General features: G+C 44.2%; 2 protein-coding genes across 2 annotated transcripts in view; one reads left to right on the top strand and one right to left on the bottom strand.

The window, feature by feature from the left end:
• The window catches only part of LOC118492948 (CD209 antigen-like protein A), a 219,043-nt gene that overhangs the window by 132,461 nt on the left and 64,082 nt on the right, over window positions 1-22,500 (top strand). The window lies entirely within an intron of this gene.
• The window catches only part of LOC116062335 (semaphorin-6D-like), a 73,016-nt gene that overhangs the window by 33,110 nt on the left and 17,406 nt on the right, over window positions 1-22,500 (bottom strand). The window contains exons 3-4 of the mRNA XM_035993203.1: window positions 11,932-11,990; window positions 10,190-10,249 (exon numbers count right to left, since the gene is read on the bottom strand). Coding sequence (XP_035849096.1) covers window positions 10,190-10,249; window positions 11,932-11,990 — 119 coding nt within the window. The remainder of the gene's footprint in view (window positions 1-10,189; window positions 10,250-11,931; window positions 11,991-22,500) is intronic.

Below are 22,500 nucleotides of genomic sequence, written 5' to 3'. Positions count from 1 at the left end.
TGTGTGTGTGTGTCTGTGTATGTGTGTGTGTGTGTGTGTGTGTGTGTGCGTGTGTGTGTGTGTAGTGTATATGTGTGCGTAGAAAAAGCAGAAGGTGTGTCTTTTTGTGTGAGAGTGTGTGTGCAGCTGCTCGGCATAACAACTTCCCACTCTACAAAAGAGATGGAAGGTGTGTGTGTGTGTGTGTGTACGTTTGTGTGTGTGTGTGTGTGTGTGTGTGTGTGTGTCTGTGTCTGATACGAGCGCTGCTATCTTGTAGTTTTGGAGCCAGACAAACACGACTTTCACCCAGGACACCGGGGTTCGTCTCCCGAGTTTGTTTTTAACTTAACGGCGTTATGGGATGTTGTGCGTAACCGGAAGTTAAGTCGGGTCTGATTATAAACCTAACTAACTAGATTTTGTGCCTAAACGGAACTGAACTGCGACCGTTTCACAACGCCAAAGGTCTAAATGTGTGGGAATTTCTCCCATCTAGCGTTGAGATCATACATCGCAATCAACTCTCGCCACGCAGTTCAAAATACGTATTACAGCTACGGTAGCCTTCACGCTTCAAAAAGCCGGTCTCTTGCTCTTTTCAATGTCCTTTTTCTTTTTCTGGGCGAAGAAGAAGAAGACTCCTGTTTCTGAAATTTAGATGTTGAATACGTGTTTCCACCTTCAAACTTGCCGGGGCCGGGAAGCTACGATACCCATTAGCAGCATTAGCAGCACCTCTGAGTTTATCATGTGACAAAAATGTGACAAAAAAACGTGAAAGGCGGAGCAATATGTCCTGTATGTCCCTTACCAGCTAACGTATTTCAAGATGAAGCATGAATATGGAGTTCATGCAAACGCAAATGTAAAATTTCACAACACGTTCTCACACTCATCTCATAAAATCTGGACGCTTGGTCAGGTGCCTTTGTCGTTCTTATTGACGCTAAAAGTCTCCGTTTTAAGTAAACGCGCTTGGTCGGGACTATTGCTGTCCCTTTAGCGCTATAAGTAAACGCGCTTGGTCGGGACTATTGCCGTCCCGTTAGCGCTATAAGTAAACGCGCTTGGTCGGGACTATCGCCGTCCCTTTAGCGCTATAAGTAAACGCGCTTGGTCGGGACTATCGCCGTCCCTTTAGCGCTATAAGTAAACGCGCTTGGTCGGGACTATCGCCGTCCCTTTAGCGCTATAAGTAAACGCGCTTGGTCGGGACTATTGCCGTCCCTTTAAACGTCCTTATTTTACGAGTTCGGAATGAGAACAGGTTGAATTTGAAGCTAATAGGAATACTTGGAATTGATGGTGGTGGTAAATATTCATGAAAAAAAGGACAAAATTGTGAAAGGGCAACACAGATTTTGATAATGAACAACTAAACACGTTACACACTGGGACTTTAAAGACGTGTTCAAAACCGTGACCGGTACGCTGTCTGGTTTAGATAAAAGGTTGTGCTTCCTGCCACCGCTTCTTTATGAAAACGCTCCCGCGGATCGTGTTAGAGGGGATGAACAAACGGCCGATAGCTTGCTTGAAATACACGAGAAAACGGAAATGAGTTTCATCTCCGAGAGACGTCCGTGCTGAATGGGTCTGATGGGAAATCGTGCCTTCTTTTAATTTAATTTAAATGTCACGCTGCCTGTTTTTCTCTTGAGTCTAACACTTCAATTAGACGGCGTGTGGGCCGTTAAGGGTCCTGTAAATGTCAGCTGTCTCACTCTCGTGTCACTAAAGACAGAAGGCGCCGCTGTCTTGAACGTGATGCGAGTCACGCCATCGTTTCCCTCCGGGTGACAGAAATCCCCCCAAACGGCTGCTCAGTGTCCGACGGAGGGATGAAGGTTAACGACTGAATCACTCCGACTCTGACATTCATGCATGAGAAGACTTTTCGACACTTGACGCTGATGTTCATTTCTGCCAAAAACGTTCAAATGTAACACTGTCAGTTACAGTAAAAACACACAACTGCTGGTAAACAATCACAGTGAATCTTTGATGCTGATGATCTTTTTGTTCAGAACAAGAAACATGACTTTTTTATCCTAAGGCCTTTATACAACGTTTTTGCCGCTGACAGATTCAGAGTATACTCTAAGTCAGTGGTTCTCAAACTTTTTTCAATAATGTAACCCTTTTGAATTGTTTCTTTAAGCCAAGTACCCCCTGACCAGCGCTAATCAGTTTTGGTAGAAAAAAAAGTCTCTATTAAGAGGAACAATACAGCAATGTCAGCGATAGATTTACTAAACAACAGCCTTCGACCTGGAAAACATTCAAATACTGATGAAGAAAGGAGACAACTGTAAAAAATTCAAAACCATGGAAAAAGAAGGAAGTAGAAGGACGGAAGTAAGGCAAGAATAGGTCAGAAATAGTATCAAAAACTTCAAAAACGGTGACATAATTTCGAAAAAAGCGAGAAACTTGTAAAAAGTAGAAGGACAGTAGAAGGAAGGAAGGAAAGAATAGGTCCAAAGAAGGCGACACAAATGTCACATTTTTGGTAGGAAAAAAAAAAGTCTACATAAAGAGGAACAATGTTCTGGACAACAGCCTTTTAACTATTAAACATTTTGCTAAATATCTCACGTACCCCCTGCAGTCCTCCAAAGTACCCCTAGGGGTACACGTACCCCCATTTGAGAAACACTGGTCTAAGTGTCTGACAACATTATGGGAAGGATCCATTCAGACACAGACCTTTAAAACCTCTTTGAGACCTTTCTGTTTAACCAGAAACAGCTCTGAAGTCGCTAGCGCTAAACCCACCAGACTCCATTTAAAAAAGCAATACTTTTAGCGTGTTTAGAGACAACATATTTTCAAATGTAAATCAGTAATCTATGTGTTTATTTCAATCAAAACTAGAGTTGTGATGGTTGGAAAAGTGGAAAGACGACCCAAAATGGCTGGGGGGAACTAATATCAATGTTAAAAAAAACTCATAAAGTGAAATTTTCACGCCATGGGACCTTTAAATTCTGGCTTCAAGTTCCGCATAATTAAGGGCGTTCGCTTTGAGCGACAGGTGGGCTGCCGTCACAGGAGGCGAGGTTTGTGCGAGATGTGCAAAAATATGAAAATCTGCAGCAGGCGGGGCCAAGGTCTGCTGGACAAATCAGGGGGGTAAGCCTCTCCCAGGAACGCGTAGCTCCTACGGCGCCATTTTGATGCTACCAAGCCATCACCTTCCGTTAGCATCCCATTGACTGCCATTCATTTTGCGTCACTTTGACAGCTCACTTTCTGTCGCATTGTAGAGGAATTACCGTATAGTCAGGAGAAGCTCTCAGGCAGTTTGGACTTCCATTAGCTGTTTAAGTGTAATTACTAATGTTAACTATCATTTTAGTGATCAATAATTAGCCTGTGTCTATGTTATCTCCTTACATATACCTACGCTCTCCGTCTCTGCTAGATTGGGAATGATTGAGATTTCTCTTGGCACAGCTACCAGAAGACTTCCAACTTTCAGACAGGTTGCTCACGTCACATTTACGTCTTCAAGCTCAGTTGGAGGCTGCTCAGTAACGCTCAGCCATCACCGGAAAATTCAGATCCAGAGCAATGGGATCTGTTGGTCCATTTTATATATGTCTATGGGATAGACGGAGGGTGTTATAGCAGTGCAGCAATGGACACGAAGTGTTCTGCTAAAACGATTGCTTTGGTCTGGCAGTAAGTTAGGACAAACACTGAGTTCAGCCCGTCATTCTCAACTTTAAGGACATGAAACCCATTTTAATTGCTCATCATTACGCTCAGCAGCAGAAAAGACTTCATTTCCTGGATCACCAGCACCACAGTAATGAAAAGGTCGCTGATAGACAGCGACCATGTCATCCAAGAAACCATCATAATTTGCATCGTGCACAACTTATTCTGCACAATGTCAACTCCCATCTCATATAAAACGACCCTGTAATGGCACGCTGCAGCATAATGGCCAATTTATGTCCATTCAGAGCCTAAACTGAGCCCTGCGGGGGCCTCCCTCGCACTGCATTAAATAACCAATTTGCAGCAAAAGCGCTATTACGGAAACAGTTCCCCGCCAAACGATGTCATTACAGTAACGGGAGCCACTCGAGCGGCGCGCAGCAGATATATTTTGGGCGCACGCTGGCTAAAACATCCGTCACTCATTGTGTTGGAGTCCTTCATGCCCGGCTGCCTGACAGCACGACGCTAATGCCTCAGATGCCATTATGGAAGAAGTGCCTGCTGTCAGTCCGTCTGTAGAACAGCACCATCCGAGTCCGAGTCCGGGCTTAATCGCCAGGGCTGTTTTTCCGAGGGTTTTGAATTTTCCTTTTGAATTTGTTGACCTTATTGTCACTTTTCTTCTGCGCTTTTTCAAGCGTTTTTGAAGCTTATTTTTGTGATATTTCTCTTTTTTCCACCCTGTTTTGTACCTGTATCTGTTTCTATTTCTATAAGTCCCATAACGTCGGTAGAAACTGTCTGATGTTCCTGTTTCTACCAGATCGTTGTACTCCCAGTTACAGTTTTTGACGTCACACACACATAAACAACAATGGCGACCACTGTTGATGCTGTACAGACGCCGGTGATTAGCGGCAAGAAATAGAAATAAATAGACATAAATAGGCAACGTAAAGTAATTCTGCACACTGTAATCAAAACAACACACATAGGATTGTGTACTACTACAGGTTATGTTTATTAAATAAGCCCAAAATATGTTGCAGACTAGAAATCGCTAGTATCAGCTAGCGGCTAGCTAACATCAACGTTAGCTAGCCGCTAGCTAGAAGGGTTTGTCATTACTTTGCCTGGAATGCTACCAAGTCGTGAGTCGTGACTTGAAGTCGTAACTTACGGGCTAAAAATTGTGTTTGGAACTAGGGTTTAGAGCTGAAGATCTTTGCCCGAACCCGACGGGACCCGACGGGACCCGACGGGTTCGGTCGGGTTCGGTCTTAATTTCTATCATGGTACACGGGCTCGGGCCGGGCTCGGGCTTGCGCTCCTGGTTGCGCAATAAACGAGCGGTCAGGTGAAGCGTTTCGATTGGCGTGTAAATGTATGCTGAGGAGGTGAAACAGAGGCTGGCTTCTGGAGGACTTATTTTATTTCTTTGTTCCAACTTCCAACTGGCCGATAGCCTCCGTTAGTCATGAATAAATTATGTTAAAAAATGTATAAATTACTCATTCTTGACGGAAAACAGCTGTGTGCGTGCGGCGCAGTCTCTTTTTTTCTTTCTCTCCCTTTTCCGCCGAGTGGTGCGTGTGCCCGCTCGCGGTGTGAAGAGCTATTTTCCGACATGCGCTCTAAACGGGCTCTCTGTAAACAGGTTCGGGCTTTTAAAAATCTGTCAATCAAAATGTGCTGGTCGGGCTCGGGCCTTGTCGGGCCGAACTTTTAAGGCCCGATTACAGCTCTACTAGGGTTGCAGGATATTGACAAAATGTGATATTGCAATATTGATATAAATTTCGATATTTTTAAACATGTAAAATTACTAAAGTTACGGGGAAACGCATCAAAATAGATTCATAACAAATAAAACAAGTTTTCTTACAACACAAGGTTTATTTCACCTGACGGTCATATTGGACTGGTCCAACATGAATATATAAATAAGGACCATGTCTACAGAACAGGACATGTTCTACTGGTTGGACAGTATAAAATATATATAAATAAGGACCATGACTACAGAACAGGACATGTTTTACTGGTTGGACAGTATGAAATATATAAATAAAGAGAACAGGACTTTTCTTTCTCTTCTCTGATTCGTTCCATTTTGTTGTCTCTATCTATTTCTTCACTAACACTGTCACTCTGTCGAAATATGCACACACATGGTACGCTCCATCGGGTTTGTCACGTAGTGGACCCACGCGCTGACGTGCACTAACATGTGCAAGTGGCACGGTAACTGGCCAATCAAACATGATCATTACAGCGTTTCAAGCTCTAAATCAAACACAACTAAGCCACACAGCCAAGGGATGGGACGCAGCCAGGGTTCAAAATTAACTTTTTCGTCCACCAGCCAAATGGCTAGTGAATGTTCAAATTTTACCAGCCACTCAAAAGATTACCACTGGTTTTTGGCTGGTGAGTGAAGCAAATCTACCAGCCAATTGCATATTTTACCGGCATTTGGCTGGTAAATAGTGCTAATTTTGAACCCTGGACGCAGCAGTCCACAAAACAAACTAAATATTGCATACTTATCGCGACGCTTTCGATATATTGCGATGACGATATTGAGTCGATATATCTTGCACCCCTATCTGGAACGCAGCATAATTCCCATAACATAGGTAGGGTTGCTGAGTTGATTTGCCGGTCCCGTCAGAGAGACTGAGGCGAAATGACACAAAGTTGAAGTTATTTTAAAAAGCCCTCAAACATTCGGGGCTGGAGACCCAGAAGAAGCCCCCCCCCACCGCTCCGCCCCTGTTAATCTCTGCATAATTAAACCGGAATTTCACAACGAAAGCGTGACGAATAAGCATGCTGCCAAGTGTGTGTGCGGGCTTTTCATTGTGTTATGGAGCCATTAACTCCGTGTGTAATCTCCGCAGGCGTCAATAAAATCTGAAACTTAAACGGCACGGTTAATCACGACACAATTAGTGCGCATTTAAGAGATGAATCCGTGGAAGCATGTCAATGAATCGCTGCTGCTGCGCCTGTAATCATGTCAGTCAGTCAGGGCTAATCGCTGCACAGCAAGCCGTTTTCCGCCTGCAAACTCATATTTATGGAGAGGGAATCATTGTTTTATAACCTGTGACTGCAGGCTCTTTCTTTCACTCTCACATCCCGCTGCTGTTGAGTGATTAAAAAGGCAAATTAGAGGTTGAGGTGAAGCTATTGCACAGCAGCTACACACAAACACACCTAAACTCAGCCTGTGTGGAAACATTATTCATATTTCTGTCCTCTCACGGTTCTGTAAGGCTACATTTTACATCGCTACACTTTGGTTTTTAAGCAGAGTTTTGAGACAAAAGCGATCTTCGTGCACACGTGTTTTAAATTAAACCTACATTGTGTATTTTTTTTAGTTGATTCTTAGCAAAAAAACCTTTGTTCTTTCACAAATATGTGCTCATTCATGTGTAATTACTTCCACCAACTAATCAAAGTATTCTCGTAAGCGTAGAATCTGACATTCAGAATCATTCAGAATACATACGAGCGAGTCGCTCGAATGACGGCCGCCATGTTGCGCCTCCATCTTTAAAATACATTAGCCAAAGAGGGACATACCTCGGCCTTTCGCCCTCTTACACTCAGTGACACCGTGACGATTGCCAGGGGGAAAACGACAACGCGAGACCAAAGGTAATATTTTTTAGCTAACTATTACAACTGTTTAGTCAGTACTTTTAGCTAACTATGTTAACTGTTTAGACAGTACTTTTAGCTATGTCAAGTGTTTAGACAGTACTTTTAGCTAACTATGTCAACTGTTTACACAGTACTTTTAGCTAACTATGTCAACTGTTTACACAGTACTTTTAGCTAACTATGTCAACTGTTTAGACAGTACTTTTAGCTAAATATGTTAACTGTTTACACAGTACTTTTAGCTAACTACGTCAACTGTTTAGACAGTACTTTTAGCTAACTACGTCAACTGTTTAGACAGTACTTTTAGCTAACTATTTCAACTGTTTAGACTACTTTTAGCTAACTATTTCAACTGTTTGGTCAGTACTTTTAGCTAACTGTGTCAACTGTTTAGTCAGTACTTTTAGCTATGTCAACTGTTTAGATAGTTCTTTTACGTATGTCAACTGTTTAGACAGTACTTTTAGCTAACTATTTCAACTGTTTAGTCAGTAATTTTAGCTAACTATTTCAACTGTTTAGACAGTACTTTTAGCTAACTATGTTAACTGTTTAGACAGTACTTTTAGCTAATTATGTCAACTGTTTAGATTGACATTTGATTGTAACTTTGACATTTGACATTTGATTGTAACTTCCACGCTGAATGTAGTGAGAGGATATTTTTACACGGTCACCAAGACTTCAGTGAGCTCATCTCTCTGCTCTCTGGCTCTCAGAGATCCTGTCTTGTTTTTTTAAAAGGTACTTATCATTCTAGTCGTCCAACAGGACCACATTTAGATGCCAGGTGAGTGTAATTAACTTCAGCGGGAGAATACAAAGAGAAAAGCTCTCTAAGCTCCAAAGACTCGGCTGCTCTTTCAAAAAACAGATTCCCATGGACGTCAGTGTTTAGTTCAGAAGCTGCAGCGCTCTGACAGGATCAGATCAAATACAAACCTGCAACATGTCCGCTGATGCAAAACAACCCAAACATGACAAGGTCAAACTGAGCCGCTGATCGACTTTGAAGAGGCTCAGAGACGCCGGATAAGAGATGTCACTTTTTCACTTTACGCCGGGTTGCGTAAAGTGTTTCTTGGTATGTGGTGATAAAAACCAACTAGTTTATCTCATTTACTTTCCCTTAACCTTTGCGTTGTCTTCCTGTCGACCGTGCAACTTTGTGTTTTTCTGGGTCAAAATTTCAACATTTTGTTGTTCTTTTTCTACACGTTTCTCGACGTTTTTGTCGATTTTATTCCAATTATTTTGTCACCTTTTTCCCCAATTTTTTTGTCACTTTTATGGCATTTTTGGTACGTTTTTTGTTGCACTTTCCAATGTTTTTTTTCTTCACATTTTGTAACAAATTTTTTTAACCTTTGGTGATGTATTTGATAGTTTTTTTGTCACTTTTTGCAGCGTTTAAAAAAAATTATGTTTTTGTTGATTTTTTTTGTGCGTTTTTGTAGCTTTTTCAAACATTTGTCACTTTTTTTAAACGCTCTTTTGTCATAGTTCTGGTATAAAAGGTTTTTGTAAATGGGTCAAATTTGACCCGAGGACAACAAGAGGGATAATCCACTTAATTCCCCGTACTTTTCACAGTGAGGTGACCCTGTTTTGTGCAGGGGGCAGAGCCAGACGTTGTAAACATTCAGGGCTCATGCTGCGTTCCAGGCGACCCATAACTCGTGTTTTCACGACCTTCTGCTCGTGAAAGTGCCCTGGAACGGCAGTCAAACCCATAACTTACTACTCGTGAACTTGTACAAGATCGTTGTACTCCCAGTTACAGTTTTTGACGTCACACACACATAAACAACAATGGCGACCCCTGTTGATGCTGTACAGACGCCGGTGATTAACTGTGAGAAATAGAAATAAATAGACATAAATAGGCAACGTAAAGTAATTCCGCGCATTGTAATCATAACAATACACATACGATTGTGTACTACTACAGGTTATGTTAATTAAATGAAGCCCAAAATATGTCGCCGACTAGAAATCGCTAGTATTAGCTAGCGCTAGCTAACACCAACATTAGGTAGCCGCTAGCTAACGTCATAGTTAGGTAGCCTAACCTGAACCCTGCCAACGACACAATGTTTAGCTAGCCAGCTCGTGAGTCGTGACTTGAAGTCGTAACTTACGGGCTAAAAAATTGTGTCTGGAACGCAATTAGCCCAAACCTAAAATCAATTAGGAACAGGGTTCAAAATTAACTTTTTCGTCCACCAGCCAAATGGCTGCTGAATGTTCAAATTGTGTCAGCCACTCAATAGATTACCGTTGGTTTTTTTGACTGGTGAGTGAAGCAAATCTACCAGCCACTTGTGTCAATTTTGAACCCTGTTTGGGAAAACATAATAGTTGTAACATCCTAATTTTTTTGTAATGTTTTTCACACTTTTTTTTCCGCTTTTGCAAACGTTTTTGTCAATGTTTTTGGTTTTAATTTACTACAGTGTTGTCAAATTAATTACCAAGATCATGTACCTTTTTTAGTCCAAACACACACGCACACAAGCATGGACACACACACACACACACACACACACACACACACACACACACGCACGCATGCACACACACACAATTACAGACACGCACGAACGCACACGAACATGCACGCACACACACAAGCACACACAGACAAATACACACACCTCAAACATTTTGCTATGAGGGCATTTTAAAAGATACTTGTTCATTATAACAACAAAAAACTAGTTAACAAAAGAAAAAAACAGACATAACTATGGACCTTTGGCAATTAGGCCCCCGTCTATGGGCCTGAATTAGACGTGCCGAGACTACTTTTCCGTGACTCTCTGCTGCTGAACCAGTCATAAGAAGAGTTTCCTACCGTAGGCGGAGTCAGCGGCGGCAGCGGACTCCTGGTTCCGTGTGGTCGCCAACACATCAGCTGCACACAACAAACAACACGACCACGGTCACATTCAGACCCCCATTGGCATCGAACCCTAATCCTACATCCTGGACTAACATACCTTTCCTCTGCACATTAGAAGTGTGTAAGACTGGCTGTATGGTGGGCGATAGAGGTATTAATCATCTGATGTATGCAGATGATTTAATTGTTATGTCTCCTTATAGTGCTTGCCTACAGCAACTGCTTAGAGTCTGCTTAAACTATGGACTACAGTGTGACATCAAATTCAATGCAAAAAAGAGTGTTGTAATGATTGCCAGAACTAAGGAGGACAAGAAGCTATGCTTTCCCTCTTTTTACTTGACAGGGCAAGAGCTAAACGTAGTCACTAAAGCAAAATACCTGTGGCCACATTATCAGGGATGATTTTTGTGACGATGATGACATACAGCGCCTGTGCTGTAAATTATGTGGACAAGCAAATATGCTGACACGCAAATTTCATATGTGTACTGAAGAAACATCTCTTTTCAGAGCATACTGTACACAACTTTATACTGCTCACCTATGGTGCAGCTATAGTAAAGCAAAGATAAATAAGATAAAGGTGGCATACAATGATGCACTTAGAATTTTGTTGAAGTGTCCGAGATGGACCAGTGCTAGCCATTTGTTTGTGACGAGTAATGTTCCCACCTTCCACGCTGTGCTGAGGAATTTTATGTACAGATTCAGGTGCCGATTAACGGAGTCAAAGAATACAATTTTAACTGCCTTAACCAACCCTGCACTTAGTGATACCAGATATACTTCCAAACTCTGGAAACACTGGAATACGCATCTGTATCTGTTTTAATTATTGTGCATAGCTATTTCTATGTCTGTCTGTATGTATGTATGTACAGTATGTATGTATGTATGTATGTACAGTATGTATGTATGTATGTATGTACAGTATGTATGTATGTACAGTATACATACTGAACATAGATACATACATGTATGTTCAGTATGTATGTATGTATGTATGCACAGTATGTATGTATGTATGTATGTATGTATGCCTGTATGTCTGTATGTATGTATGTATGTCTGTATGTATGTACAGTATGTATGTATGTATGTATGTATGCACAGTATGTATGTATGTATGTATGTTCAGTATGTATGCCTGTATGTCTGTATGTATGCCTGTATGTATGTCTGTATGTGTGTTTTGTATGTTCCCTTTATGTAATATGTGGTAGTCAGTATGTCTGTATGTTTTTATGTTTGTGTGTACCCCTATTGTAATATGTTATGTGTACTTTTATATCTGGACCTTGAGTCTGTAAATAAAGTTATATATATATATATATATATATATATATACACATCCAGAACTTTTGCATCCCAACAGCCTCTTCTTGTCTTAATGTTAAATAGTTATGTGTTATTTGTTTCTGTATTCATTGTTTATTTCATATTAATGTTTAATATGTTTACGTGTGCACCAACAAGTGCTACTTACTTGGCAATGCATCCTTTGTTGATTCTGATTCTACAGCAAAAAATACATTTATCTCCCTAAAAGTTCTCCCCATCTCAGTTATTGTGCAGTTTATTGCCTGTATCTTTGCTGCAGTCTTACAATCCACTGGCGTTTACACTGTTTACACCTCACATTATAACTGTTATCGGCGCTTTATGGCTGTAAAACGGTGAGTTTATCTCACCGCGGCAGCTGTCGGGGTGAAGCGAGTGGTCGCCCTCGATGTCCTGTTCAAACCCGGCCCTGTGGAGAGACAGATGGAGGGAGCAAGAGAGACAGAGAGAGGGAGGAAGAGAGGGAGGAAGAGAGACACAGAGAGGGAGGAAGAGAGTAAGGAAGAGAGACAGAGAGAGAGAGAGGAAGAGAGGAAGGAAGAGAAGAAGGAAGAGAGACAGAGAGGTAGGAAGAGAGGAAGGAAAAGAGAAGAGCGAGGGAGGAAGAGAGGAAGGAAGAGAGACAGAGAGAGGGAGGAAGAGAGGAAGGAAAAGAGAAGAGCGAGGGAGGAAGAGAGGAAGGAAGAGAGACAGAGAGAGGGAGGAAGAGAGACAGAGAGAGGTAGGAAGAGAGGGAGGAAGAGAGACAGAGAGAGGGAGGAAGAGAGACAGAGAGGGAGGAAGAGAGTAAGGAAGAGAGACAGAGAGAGAGAGGAAGAGAGAAGAGAGGAAGGAAGAGAAGAAGGAAGAGAGACAGAGAGAGGTAGGAAGAGAGGAAGGAAAAGAGAAGAGCGAGGGAGGAAGAGAGGAAGGAAGAGAGACAGAGAGAGGTAGGAAGAGAGGAAGGAAAAGAGAAGAGCGAGGGAGGAAGAGAGGAAGGAAGAGAGAGAGAGAGGTAGGAAGAGGAAGGAAAAGAGAAGATCGAGGGAGGAAGAGAGGAAGAAGAGAGAGAGAGGGAGGAAGAGAGACAGAGAGAGGTAGGAAGAGAGGGAGGAAGAGAGAAGAAAGGGAGGAAGAAAGACAAGAGAGGTAGGAAGAGAGACACAGAGAGGGAGGAAGAGAAGAGAGAAGGAGGAAGAGAGGAAGGAAGAGAGACAGAGAGAGGGAGGAAGAGAGGAAGGAAAAGAGAAGAGCGAGGGAGGAAGAGAGGAAGGAAGAGAGACAGAGAGAGGTAGGAAGAGAGGAAGGAAAAGAGAAGATCGAGGGAGGAAGAGAGGAAGGAAGAGAGAGAGAGAGGGAGGAAGAGAGACAGAGAGAGGTAGGAAGAGAGGGAGGAAGAGAGAAGAAAGGGAGGAAGAAAGACAGAGAGAGGTAGGAAGAGAGACACAGAGAGGGAGGAAGAGAGAAGAGAGAAGGAGGAAGAGAGGAAGGAAGAGAGACAGAGAGAAGGAGGAAGAGAGAAGAGAGAGGAAGGAAGAGAGAAGAGAGAGGGAGGACGAGAGAAGAGAGAGGAAGGAAGAGAATAATTTAAACAAATGAAAGAACAAAACATCCAGACACATCGCATCATCTCATGTCGGTTGCCGTGGGTTACAGTTGCCCCGAGGAATTAATCGATGATGTGCCAGACAGTGTTAATATTTGGGGGCGGAGCCAGACGGTGTTAATATTTGGGGGCGGAGCCAGACAGTGTTGATATTTGGGGGTGGAGCCAGACGGTGTTAATATTTGGGGGCGGAGCCAGACGGTGTTGATATTTGGGGGCGGAGCCAGACTGTGTTAATATTTGGGGGCGGAGCCAGACGGTGTTAATATTTGGGGGCGGAGCCAGACGGTGTTGATATTTGGGGGTGGAGCCAGACGGTGTTAATATTTGGGGGCGGAGCCAGACAGTGTTGATATTTGGGGGCGGAGCCAGACGGTGTTAATATTTGGGGGCGGAGCCAGACGGTGTTAATATTTGGGGGCGGAGCCAGACAGTGTTGATATTTGGGGGCGGAGCCAGACGGTGTTAAAATTTGGGGGTGGAGCCAGACGGTGTTAACGACCACGAGATCTCGCGAGTTCACGTATGTTCGCGCGATATAACAGGATGTAGTTTCTATAAACAGAACCACAAAACCAACAACCGTTTGTTTCCATCCAGAGGAGTAGAGGGGAAAGGTGTAGTGCAGGGAAATATGATCCGCCGTGAGCACGCTGGATTTTATTTTGAAAAGTAACCGGATGTTTTATTTTGTTTCTGTGCTCGACTTCCTGTCCCGCACTATCTGTCGTGTGCTGAATTGCTGCGGAGCTCTCCGTCGTCCGTCAAAAATAGAAGCTCTGGTATCTGCTCCGGAGGGCTGGGACCGCCGGAGCTGGGACGGAGTCGGGACGCAGACGTTCTGCAGTCAGTGGAAATACACACACTGACTTTAATGGAAACCTAATGACTCCGTCGACGTTCCGGAGACGTTCCGCATCCAGTGGAAATTGCCGGTAACAAGACAGATGACAACATTGAACACTACACATGTAAACAGTAGGCTAGTTTATTTTTTTCATTGAGGCGATTCATTTTTCATAGTGACACAGGAGGTGCCGGATCCAACGTCGGAGGTGCCGGAACATGTTCCGGCTCAAATTAAGCTCTGGAAACGACACAAAGTTAAAGTAAATTTAAAACCCTAAAAGATTCAGAGGCCTTTGGAGAAAACATTCAAGGCTGGAGATCCGGAAACATGTCCTTTAAAAGCTGAAGAGACAGCCGACAGATTCATCCTTCTTCGGTCATCCAATTAGTGATAGAGGAAGGCAACATTTCCTTCGTCCAATCAGAAGACAGACAGTGACAAGAGGCGACCGTGAGACACACTAAGAGTGTGTATCTCGCTGTATATCTCGCTGTATATCTCGCTGCGGCTCCGGTAAATGAAGCCATTTACTTTCCTAGCGGGGTCTCCGTCTCTCTGCTGCTGTTTACTGTCTCTGCCTCTGTCGCCATCCGACCTTCACGTCAGTTTAAAAGGGGCAACAAATCAGGTTTTTACTGCCACGCTGTACAAAACGACCGGCAGTATAACGGCTGTGTCAGAGACCCATTCTCAGGAAACAGAAGTCATAGAATACTAAAACCTCTCGGCATATCTTTTAAATATCCGAAAACACTGCAAATTCTCTAAACTTGGCAGAGAGAAACAAGCCTTTGTTCCTTTTACCCATTTTTATATCAGAATTATGGGGTTTCTTTGAACCAAATTGCCCCAAAATAACATGAATGAGTGGATGTACGTTGTATGGAAGCCATGTAACATTGTTGGCAGGTAAAATTAATGATTACTTTCATTGAATTGTGGGTGGTTGGTTATTTTTTCAATTTTGTAGCATTTGAAATTAACTGTGATCTGCTCAACCTCCTCTGATCTTAACTATCAGTCAAAATAATCCACAATTTCTGTTTTTTTAAACAAAACGAAAAAGGTATTGTCATTTAAATTATGTTAATTGACCATGTATTTAAAGAAAGCGTCGAAAAAAGTGACAAAAATGTTATAAAAAGCGTCAAAAAACATTGGAAAAAGAGCCAAAACAAGTTCATTTGCAGTTTTGACCCGGTAGGACAACAAGTTCAAGGTCTACGGGAAGACAAAACGAGGGATAATGTGCATTTCCTGCCATCAGTGCAACAACAGAATCCTTCGTCGTCAGTCTAAAGAGACTACACAGAACAGAAATACCGTTTTCATTCACAGTTCTGCTACATCTCCTCTGTGTCTTTAGCTGCAGACTGTTGGACTGTGGCGCAATGAACACATCATAGGCCCTATTTTAACGATCTGAGCGCACGGCGTGAAGCGCCTGGTGCAGGTGCGTTTAGGGTGTGTACGAATCCACTTTTGCTAGTTTAACGGCGGAAAAAAGGGTCCGTGCGCCGGGCGCATTGTTCAAAAGGGTTGTACTTAGTGTCTTCATTAATTCATAAGTGTGTTTTGGGGCGTAACATGCAATCAACCAATCAGGGATGAAATGCTGCGTTATTGACTTTAGACCAGGTTTTTGTTGGTCAACGGTGCCATCACTTCCCGCTGCCTTAAGATAGCAATACGCCAAGAATGCACCTGAACACACCTCCCTGTAAGACCGGCACGCCCAGAATGCACCTGAACACATCACCCTGTAAGACCGGCACGCCCAGAATGCACCTGAACACACCTCCCTGTAAGACCGGCACGCCCAGAATGCACCTGAACACACCTCCCTGTAAGACCAGCACGCCCAGAATGCACCTGAACACACCTCCCTGTAAGACCAGCACGCCCATGGGCGCACAGATGGGGCCAGGTGCATTTGCTATTTAAACGACGTGGGCGCTGGACGGGAAATTGACAACTGCGTCGGTCTTAAACTAGCAAAGACACTTGCGTCGGGCTTTGAGCTGCGCCGGGTGCAAGATAGGGTCCCACAAAAGAAACCGAAAAACTGATTTCATGTGTTAGTTAAAAAAAAAAAGATCAGTTCTTTTTTTTAGTGCTGCCTTTTATATTCAATTCAATGTTCAATATAAGAAAGTTGGAAATGATTTCCTTTCATTTGTTTTAAATCCAAGAAGCAGTTTGTTGTATTTTAGCAGAATACTGAAAGCATATATTGTGTAGCTCTAGTGCGTAGGTACGCCATAGTCTGACGTGCACCTGCAAGTCGCAGCGATGCAGACAGTAACAACTGTGATTGGTCCGCTCGGCCGTGGCTTTGTAGCGTTGCATTTCCCCCCCCGATTCATTTCCTGTCTCTTCTTCTCCATAAACAACATGAAATCAAAGAGAGGGTTAACTTTTCTTTCTACAGATTTACCACCGTGGTCAGAAAGAACAGGGGAAATGGTTTTAGAACAGTATCCTGACTTAACTTTGACATAAACCAGTCTGTGATTCACTCAACACCCTCTGATCTTAACTATTAGTCAAAATAATTAATAATTTCCCCTATTTTCTAACTCAAAAATTAGGTAAAATGTCAACAACCCAAACCAGAAAACATACGTACATTTGTTGAAACACTGAAATGGGTCGATTTGGAGGGGAGCGTGCCTATGTTCCTACAGCCCTATGTTCCCACAGCCCTATGTTCCCACAGCCCAATGTTCCCACAGCCCTATGTTCCCACAGCCCAATGTTCCCACAGCTCAATGTTCCCACAGCCCTATGTTCCCACAGCTCTGTTTCCACAGCCCTATGTTCCCACAGCCCAATGTTCCCACAGCCCTATGTTCCCACAGCCCAATGTTCCCACAGCCCTATGTTCCCACAGCCCAATGTTCCCACAGCTCTATGCTCCAACAGCCCAATGGTCCCACAGCCCTATGTTCCAACAGCCCTATGCTCCCACAGCCCTATGTTCCCACAGCTCTATGTTCCCACAGCCCAATGTTTCCACAGCTCTATGTTCCCACAGCCCTATGTTCCCACAGCCCTATGCTCCAACAGCCCTATGTTCCCACAGCTCTATGTTCCCACAGCCCTATGTTCCCACAGCCCTATGCTCCAACAGCCCTATGTTCCCACAGCCCAATGTTCCCACAGCTCAATGTTCCCACAGCCCTATGTTCCGACAGCCCTATGTTCCCACAGCTCTGTTCCCACAGCCCGATGTTCCCACTCCTAAATGTTCCCATAGCCAATGTTCCCACAGCCCTATGTTCCCGTAGCCCAATGTTCCCACTTCTAAATGTTCCCGTAGCCAATGTTCCCAAGGCCAATGTTCCCACAGCCCTATGTTCCCACAGCCCAATGTTCCCACTTCTAAATGTTCCCACAGCCCTATGTTCCCACATTTCCTTTTTTATAAATGTGTATCAGATTTTATCCCCCTAACCCCTAACCCTAAAAAAGATTGTGGGAGGATAGGGCTTAAATTGAAGGGAAATGTAGGAACACAAGAGCTAATTTTGAAAATGTCCTAGAAATGTGGGAACATAGGGCTGTGGGACCATTGGGCTGTGGGAACATAGGGCCTAATTTTAAGAAAAAAACTAGAAATGTGGGACCATAGGGCTGTGGGAACATAGAGCTGTGGGAACATAGGGCTGTGGGAACATTGGGCTGTGGGAACATAGGGCTGTGGGAACATTGGGCTGTGGGAACATTGGGCTGTGGGAACATTGGGCTGTGGGAACATAGGGCTGTGGGAACACAGGGCTGTGGGAACATGGGCTGGGGAACATGGGCTGTGGGAACAGGGCTGGGGACTAGAGCTGTGGGAACATTGGGCTGGGGACCATTGGGCTGGGGAACATAGGGCTGTGGGACTGGGCTGTGGGAACATTGGGCTGTGGGAACATTGGGCTGTGGGAACATTGGGCTGTGGGAACATAGGGCTGTGGGAACACAGGGCTATGGGAACACAGGGCTGTGGGAACATAGGGCTGACCCCGTTTTGGAGCATATCAACATAACAGTGTATCTTATGGTTGAGGTATTAAAACATGATTATCCACTGTTAATTTCATGTAAATCTTGCCTGAAGTTTTGGAGAAGTCTTGCTCAGAGTTGGACAGATGGACAAAACATTGCCTTCCTCGGGAAAAAAACAAACACCCACGAGCCAAATCAAAGTCGGCCAGATTTCTTTCATGATTCATTCTTCCCAGAAACACAGACACAAAAGGCGAAATATTTGGCGAGGCTCCAGGGAACCGACTCAAAGTCATAAACCACCGTTGGCGAGAGAGAAGTTGGGAGTCGCCGTGATGTTTGTGGAGGCGGACGGATATTTCAACAGTAAAAGGTACTTTGTTTTTCAAGACGGCGTTGCTCGGAGACAGACACATTCATCAGTGGGATCAGGCTCAGCCCACGTCCCCGGTTTTTATTCGGCACAAAGTGTTTCCATCTCAGTTTATCACATTTCTGTCTGTATCGGCGTAAACATGTTCCTCCTCAGCAATCGAGTTAGAGAGAGAAGGGACATTTATTCAGACTTCTTGTTATAGGATACAAAAAGGGACAAAATTACTTTCTTAGTCTTCACCTGCTCATATTGTAGTTCTCTACTGTTGTCTCTCTACATACTACTCTCTACTGCTGTCTCTCAACATACTACTCTCTACTGTTGTCTCTCTACATACTACTCTCTACTGCTGTCTCTCAACATACTACTCTCTACTGCTGTCTCTCTACATACTACTCTCTACTGCTGTCTCTCTACATACTACTCTCTACTGTTGTCTCTCTACATACTACTCTCTACTGTTGTCTCTCTACATACTACTCTCTACTGTTGTCTCTCTACATACTACTCTCTACTGTTGTCTCTCTACATACTACTCTCTACTGTTGTCTCTCTACATACTACTCTCTACTGTTGTCTCTCTACATACTACTCTCTACTGCTGTCTCTCTACATACTACTCTCTACTGCTCTCTCTCTACATACTACTCTCTACAGTTGTCTCTCTTAATACTACATCATCTTCACACAAGCTAGCGTCTCAGGAGTAAAATCTTGCGAGATCTGGCAACACAGAGACGCTAACGTCAGCTAACGTTGGTGAACGCCCTAAAAAAACTAATCTCCGTGATGTTAAATATGTCGTTCAGCTGTGTGAATATCTCATGTTATTAATAAATTATACAAATAGAACTTTTTCATTCATCCACACGACGTTCACTACACTTTGAAACGAGGCCATGCCCATTTTAGGAGACAGGAAGTGTGTACAGTTTCATTGGTGCAGCTTGAAATGTGCTATCAGAGTATAGAGGATCTTTGGTCGTTCCCTATCGTTCACTATTTATTAAACACTATGTGCCCTATCTTGCACCGGGTGCAGCGCAAAGCCCAACACAGGTGTCTTTGCTAGTTTAAGACCAACGCAGTCATCAATTTCCCATCCAGCACCCGCGCTGTTTAAATAGCAAATGCACCTGCGCCCGTCTGTGCACCCATGGGCGTGCTGGTCTTACAGGGAGGTGTGGTCAGGTGCATTCTGGGCATATTGCTATCTTAAGGCAACATGAAGTGATCACGCCATTGACCAACACAAACCTGGCTACCTTGTCTCACAGAATTCTGTGAAATTACGTGGTGGTGGCACCGAAAACAATACCAAAGTAAAGTCAATGAGAAGATGACGTAGCATTAGGAGCGACTACGTAGCGAGTAGTATGAAAGCCTGAAAATCCGCGTAAGGAGGTTGGTTGGGGTGGTGGATGGGTCAAACATCACAGGACTTTCACCCAGGAGACCGGGGATCATGTCCCGCATGTCCAACCGTCCCATTCTTTTTTTCATAAACCCAACCCGTTGTTGTCCCGCCCACCCACGACCTTTCCTTAACTTAAGGGGCCGTGTTCATTTCACGGAATTCTGTGAGATCAGGTTGAACCTGGTCTAAAGTCAATAACGCAGCATTTCATTGTTATTTTAACAGCAAATTAGTAAAATGCTCCTAGGCTCGTGCACACCGCGCACACTATGCTTGTTACACACACAGGGACGCACAGCTGCACACACACATGCAGAAGATTACAAATTAAAATATTACGGTGCAAATCCTCCATCATAATAGCAATGCTCCAAGGTCCAAACGCGCCTGGCTTTTAAAGGGAATGGGAGATGATCTCTGATTGGTTGATTGCATGTTACGCCCAAAACACACCTCTGATTAATGAAGACACTAAGTACAACCCTTTTGAACCATGCGCCCGGCGCACGGAGCCTTTTTTCTGCCGTCAAACTAGCAAAAGTGGATTTGGACACGCCCTAAACGCACATGCGCCAGGCGCTTCGCACCGTGCCATTAGATCATTAAAATAGAGCCCTACTGTAGGGAATAGTGAGTGACTGAATGAGGGACCACAGCTTAAATCTACCACACAGACCTGCTGAAAGTCTCAGGGTTATCGGCAGACATTGTTGCCTTTAATAAACATCATAATGTGTTATAACGTGTCTGAAAACACGGCCGTTTATTCCGTGACCCAGAGGCTGACGGGAGAGCAGCGAGTGCTTGTCCCGCTCGCTCTGCAGCCATGTGAAGGAAAAGTTTGGCAAAGTTGGGTGATTAGGATGTATTAGCGTCAGTGAAGATCACATCACGGCGGCTTCCCGTCCTGCATCTGATCTGCTTCTGTTAAAATCAAAACCTCAAAATTTCCCAAAACATCCCCGCGAGTCTGCGTCCTCTGCACGGTCCAGGCGCCCGCCAGGACTTTTGATTTCTGCAGGCCGAATTTTAAAATGTGAGGATTCTTCTTTACTTTTAATACTTTAACTACATTTTCCTGAAGATACTTACAGACTTTTACTTAAGTAACATTTTTCAATGCAGTACTTTTACTGCAGTAAAGGATTTGAATACATCTTCTAGCGCTGATGCTTTTTTTTCTCGTGTTTGAGCCAAAAAGCCAGTTTTTATTGTAATGTTTTAAAATTTTAGAGCAGGGGGAATGAGAGGGAGGAAACGCCAGACAAGGGGAATGAAGCCAGAGCAGGGGGAATGAGAGGGGGAAACGTCAGAGCAGGGGGAATGAGAGGGGGGAAACGCCAGAGCAGGGGGAATGAAGGGGGGAAATGCCAGAGCAGGGGGAATGAGAGGGGGGAAATGCCAGAGCAGGGGGAATGAGAGGGGAAACGCCAGAGCAGGGGGAATGAGTGGGGGAATGCCAGAGCAGGGGGAATGAGAGGGGGAAATGCCAGAACAGGGGGAATGAGAGGGGGGAAACGCCAGAGCAGGGGGAATGAAGGGTGGAAACACCAGAGCAGGGGGAATGAGAGGGGGGAAATGCCAGAGCAGGGGGAATGAGAGGGGGAACACCAGAGCAGGGGGAATGAGTGGGGGAAATGCCAGAGCAGGGGGAATGAGTGGGGGAAATGCCAGAGCAGGGGGAATGCCAGAGCAGGGGGAATGAACGGGGGAACACTAGAGCAGGGGGAATGAGAGGGGGGAAACGTTAATACTGAACCAATGTCAAAGATTGTTGTCCCATCAGTCACTTAGACACAAAAACAGGAAAATAGGGTTGAAAAAAACGGTAGTTACCCTTACCGTACGTCCACACCGCCGCCGACTTGATCTTCTAAAGATACAGGAAGTCATTCATTTTCAATGGAAGCTGCTTCTCTCAGCTGCAAGGAGCGGAAAATCTGTCGGCGTTGCGTTTTGGGCGTTTTGAGCGACCAGAGCGCCAATCAGAAAGTTGAAAGTAGGTCAACTTTATGGTAATGAGCTATGACGCGGTTCAGCGGCAACCAATCAGAATATAGACGTCCTTCACGCTGGCTGATTCCAGAGAAACATACGATGTAAACTTTGGTTCCTACCAAAACATTAGTTCAGAGAAAAAGGAGGAGAAGCTCATCATGGCCGTTGCTGGGTTCCCTATCATTTATGATATTTGCGTATAGGGACCAGTTAACGTTACCTGCCGGTCACATGGTCTCTAAACAGTCCGCTCACGGTGAAGTCCTGCACGCCATCAACAGCTGGCGGCTGCTCGCTCTGCCTGCACGCTGCTGCGGTTCAGCGGCTAACGAGCGAGCTAACTGCTAACAGACACCGCTGCGACCAACAACCAATACACATTCTGTCATTATATATGTCATTTATAAAAGGTTTCTAGTGTCAGTGTATTGGCCGTGCAGTGGCTGCTTGATCTTTTTCCATGATGAACATAGAATGCTGCTACGTCAGAGCGGCCAAAGCCTCAAACAGCTTCCCCGGACTTTCTGACCAGCGTCCTTGACCGGGCGGCCAGAGCTTCTTTGCAGCTCAAGTTGGCGGCGGTGTGGACGTACAGTTAAAGTAATCTCAGTCTTTCAAGTCAACAATTTCATGGTCATGTTTTGGCACCAAGTCCAAAAGAAAGTCTCAAGTCTTTAAGAGAAAAGTTTCAAGGACT

This window comes from Sander lucioperca, chromosome 16 (assembly GCF_008315115.2).
Source record: "Sander lucioperca isolate FBNREF2018 chromosome 16, SLUC_FBN_1.2, whole genome shotgun sequence".
In the NCBI taxonomy this organism is placed as follows: domain Eukaryota; kingdom Metazoa; phylum Chordata; class Actinopteri; order Perciformes; family Percidae; genus Sander; species Sander lucioperca.
Note: the sequence above shows the minus strand (reverse complement) of the source record. Positions and strands in the feature narration are given on the sequence as shown.